The sequence below is a fragment of the Triticum aestivum genome, chromosome 7A, assembly GCF_018294505.1.
Source record: "Triticum aestivum cultivar Chinese Spring chromosome 7A, IWGSC CS RefSeq v2.1, whole genome shotgun sequence".
NCBI lineage: Eukaryota > Viridiplantae > Streptophyta > Magnoliopsida > Poales > Poaceae > Triticum > Triticum aestivum.
Genome location: NC_057812.1, coordinates 728,626,547 through 728,630,953, shown reverse-complemented (window position 1 = coordinate 728,630,953; position 4,407 = coordinate 728,626,547). Strand labels below are relative to the sequence as shown.

Below are 4,407 nucleotides of genomic sequence, written 5' to 3'. Positions count from 1 at the left end.
CCCTATCTCGGAAGTCATTTTTGTTCATCTGTAAAACTCTTCAACAATTTGAGTAACTGGATGCAAACGCCTGCAACAGACTCCTAGTAGAATTTGTATGAGCAGCTACAACTATCATGTGGTAGTACTATTACAGGTACTGATAATCTAGTTATGAAATATATCTTCAAAGAAATCACCGTTTATCCATTTCCTGATACCGGCACAAGAAAGCAGCAATCTTTAAGCAAATCATTATTCATTCCTGAACGAAGCACAGCAGCAAGCGAGTGGTTACGAGGCTGCAAAACTTGCAGTAAAATGGATCCTTTCCGACCTGATAGGAATCTCCCTGGCACCTTGCAGATGCTTCTCAGATATTGCGCAAATTTTGGGTGCATTTGTACGGCCTACTGATTTAATCCTACCAAACAATATATTACAGAACAACGAAAAAAAATTGTTTGTTGTATCGAATTGTAATAACTAAAGCTAATGTAGATTATGTGCACATTATAGCAGAAATGTTCTGTCATTCATCGCAGCATATCATTAGTATTAGGTGGTCCGGCTATATGGAACACAAGTTACAAGATGATCATTCAGTGACTTCCCTAAGTTTCATGGGTTTTTGTTCCTCTGAAAAAAGGAATTTCAGGACAGATATCACAACATCCTAGCTTCTGACTAAGTAGAAAAGTAATCCAATGATTCAGTACAGTAGGTTAACTCGGATTCAACAAGGTCATCCATATCAGTCTGATAGCATTTCATTGACATTGGAGCAGTCACGTATACATAATCCACTGTACTTGTAGGTTCCGTGTGCACCGGGCCGATGTGAGCACCAGAAGCAGGGTGTATTATTTTTCCCATACTGGCCTCACACATTGAGCATCGTCCTATTAGAAAAACAGATAATTATGTTTGAGTATTAAGACGGCAGGAGAAAGACTTTACGTATTGCAATTCAAATTATGAAAAATAAATATGGTTACCAGGCAGTGGCGTAGCTAGCCCAACATGCCAGGGTGGTCCACCAATGCAAAATATTCACATAAATATATTTATTTATTATAAAAATATATTTTTCTCTATGCTATATAGATTATGGGGAAATTCCAGGGTGGTCCATGGACCACCCTGTCCACCCCCTAGATACGCCACTGTTACCAGGAAATGGATTGTCGGCATCATAATAAGGAAGCGGGCAGCAAAACGAACCACCACCAGATTGTTCGCTCTGAGATCTTGACATCCGAAGTTGAGCAAAAAAGAGGACTCGTGGTGCTGAACCCTCTGGAACTGCCAGGAAGTTAACATGGTAGCAATAAGAATATGACCTATGTTCCTCCACACCACAGATCATTTCCAGATTATACAGCGGTTCCTACACAAGCGGCGAACGGCATTAGAACTGCAAGTAACATGATTCTTGTGCCATCTCTAGCTAATACCATACTTGATCACATTCCACTTAATAAGGGTCAAGATTAGAAAGGCAGCTTACCCAAGGATGTTGAATGGCGTAGAGGCGGAGGAGTTCGTCAAGCTCTCCATGAAGAAAGACTTGCTTCTGCTCCAACCTCTGCTTCATAGCTGTAATGTCCGGTAACCTTGCCATAACAATATTTTTTTGAGAAATCCCATACAATGGCAATGATAATTTCTCTTTGCACACTAGGTGTAACTTTGTGACAGAGGCATCACAGAGAGGGTTTCCTCCATCTGTAAGTATCTTGGTAAGGATGGATGCTGTGTGAGGCTCAAACAGGAATCCAAGACTAGATATATGGTGCTCTTTCAATGGGTGGTTCGCAGCCTTGCTAGCATGACGAAATACACGAGCACATTTATCTGTTGACTGCCACATCACTGACATGAGAGATAAATCACATCGTATAGCGCGGAGATACTGCACAGCCTTGTGCTCCGAAAAATCTGTAGTAGCACGAACAGCAGCAATAAGGCCATCAAGTGAGCTGAGCTCTAGACGCCGCAAAGTGGTAGCACCAAGGATATCGGGCTGAATTTCATAGCAGGCATCATGTCGTGGGGGCATGATGGCATCGTACCACACAGCATGGATGATAATGTTGGAGACGGGGTCCAATAGGCCATAGCAGTGCCCTGCCACCAGTATACCACGGAGAAGCCTTTGGGGATGAGAGCTGGGCAGCTTGGCGAGAGCTTCGACATAAAACGCATGTATGGTGTCCATAAGAGACATCTTGATTGATTCAATGTGTTGGCATGTGGGGGCTGCATCGGCAACCTCCATCGGAGTGTGCATGTGGAACCCCGGGAAGAGGTGGATGGAAGATCTGATCTTGCTAAATATAGTCTTGGATGAACGCATGTTGGCGAGGTTGAATGTTGTCTGGCGCTGGAAGGTAAGTGTTGCTGCCATGCTGCTTCCTTGGCCGTTGAGGTTGAAACAGTAACGAGGGCAGGAGCCGGAGTCTGTTCCGCTGCTTGGAGCATGAGGCAACGTGAGGTGCAGGTCATGGGGAACCATGAGGTGTTGGTAGTGCAAAATCTTTAGGAATGTTTCCACGTCATCGAGGCCTAGGCAGCGCCCTTCCTCCAATGTTAGCAGCAATGATCTCATGGACTCCGTGGGCTGCTCTTGGAAGAGCAGCAAAAGATCATCAGGCGTCGGATGATTGACTTTGATTGCTGCGATGCGGAGGCCAAGCTTGGCCCGGTCGCGAAAGAGGCCAGAGTGGCAGACTGCGATGTGGTTTTCTTGCATGGTGGTGGTGGACTGTCTCAGTTCCATCTCAGCGATACAGATGGCAACAAGCAAGTCACCGCCAGAGAGGTGGATGTAGAACCTGGCCTGCTCTTGGGAGAGATACCGGAAATAAACCTGCATGAATGCAAGGAGGGCACAATAGGAGTCGAAGGCAATCCCTGACCAGGTGTTACGGATATGAGGGTTGATAGGTCCCGGCGGGATCTGGTACTCGGGTGGCGAATAGATGCCGGCACGGCGACGGCATAGCAGATTTAGGCTGTTGAGGATGATGTTGGAGACGGGGTCGAGGATGCCGATGCAGTGGCCGCCGAGATAAGCACACTCAACGAGGTCTGGCATGGCGTCCGCGGGGAGCCGGCGGAACGCCTCGAGGTAGGCGTCCTCGATGGGCTTGTCCGTCGCCTTTTTCAGCATGGAGCGGACGACTTCCAGGCCCTTGTCGCCATGGGAGCAGGATGGCCACACCAGTGGCTTGTAGTTCTCGATCCGACTTCTTGGGCGCTGACGCATCTCGAAACTCCACCTCTGAATTGTAGAAGAGCGCATGATCCCCGTCTCACCGTCGCGGACCTCGTCGCCCATGATCGCTGTATCGCCGTGGTAGTAGTCCAGCAGCAACTGCTTCAGACCCATGGCCTGCACCTCGCCCTCGTCGACCATCCTCCAGTGGGCTCGATTTAGCTGCAGGGTTTCTCCGAAGAGTTTCTGGCGAGAAAGAAAAGTGTTGGCTAGATTTTGTCCCGGTGGGGAATTTGTAGAGAGTCCGAGACCGACGAGGGGAAGGGTCGCGACTCGGGCCCGGATGTTTTCACCGACCGATCTCGTCCAAGGTCGAACTTCTCTTCTATTCTCTCCTATATATACGTACGTGTGCTTTCGCTATGCCCAGCTTGGTTTCCAACCACGCCACGTAGGTCAAGCCGCAAGGGAGTTTGGGAAGCTGAGGCAGCGACATCACGTCTCTGGATTGAGGTGCGTACGAGTGCTTTATCCACTGTTGTTATAGGGATGCTTATTATGCACTTTTACTGAGCGTTTTCAACTAAGGTGTAGTTGGATCCTTAATTGGGGATAATCAAACTTGCTAGTACAATATTGTAGGCCTTTTTCACTATTTTGACCCTTTTAGAAAACTTTCGCACAAAATAAACTTCACGCAAAACTATTTCACGATCTGGCCCTTTTGGTAACGCCGCAGACCGTGACGTTTCTTCTCTATTTAGAAACGCCGAGCTAGCTAGCGTTGCTCCACTTCATAAATAAATGGCAATATGAACAAGCTAGTTGAAAGGCCAAACCCCTTGGCGTTTCATGCTTGGGCAGCAACGCCAAGCACACTTGGCGTTTCTAGCAACGCTGCATACTTTGGTGTTTCTGCCCTGCCACGTAGCGTCTCGACCAGGCCAGCAGCGCTAGCTAGCTCGGCGTTTTCAAATAGAGAAGAAATGCCACGGCTTATGGCGTTATCAAAAAGGTCAGATCGTGAAATAGTTTTGTGTGGAGTTCATTTTGTGCGAAAGTTTTCCAAAAGGGTCAAAATAGTGAAAAGAGCCAATATTTTACTGCATGGTCGCTAATGCACATGAGCTGTCAACGATAGATGTTATGATTTCTGCATGGCATTAGAGGCTTCTCTGACATAGTGGCTATAATTTTCATGCCTTTTA

The 4,407-nt window shown here is 47.1% G+C and overlaps 1 protein-coding gene across 1 annotated transcript; it reads right to left on the bottom strand.

The window, feature by feature from the left end:
* Nucleotides 1-553: 553 nt before the first annotated feature.
* LOC123147147 (uncharacterized) lies at nucleotides 554-3,662 on the bottom strand. Its single transcript, XM_044566381.1, has 3 exons — nucleotides 1,490-3,662; nucleotides 1,153-1,369; nucleotides 554-881 (listed from the first exon to the last, which is right to left on the bottom strand). The coding sequence occupies exons 1-3, from the start codon at nucleotides 3,398-3,400 to the stop codon at nucleotides 667-669; spliced, it is 2,343 nt and encodes a 780-aa protein (XP_044422316.1). The 5' UTR covers nucleotides 3,401-3,662; the 3' UTR covers nucleotides 554-666.
* Between the last annotated feature and the right edge of the window lie 745 nt (nucleotides 3,663-4,407).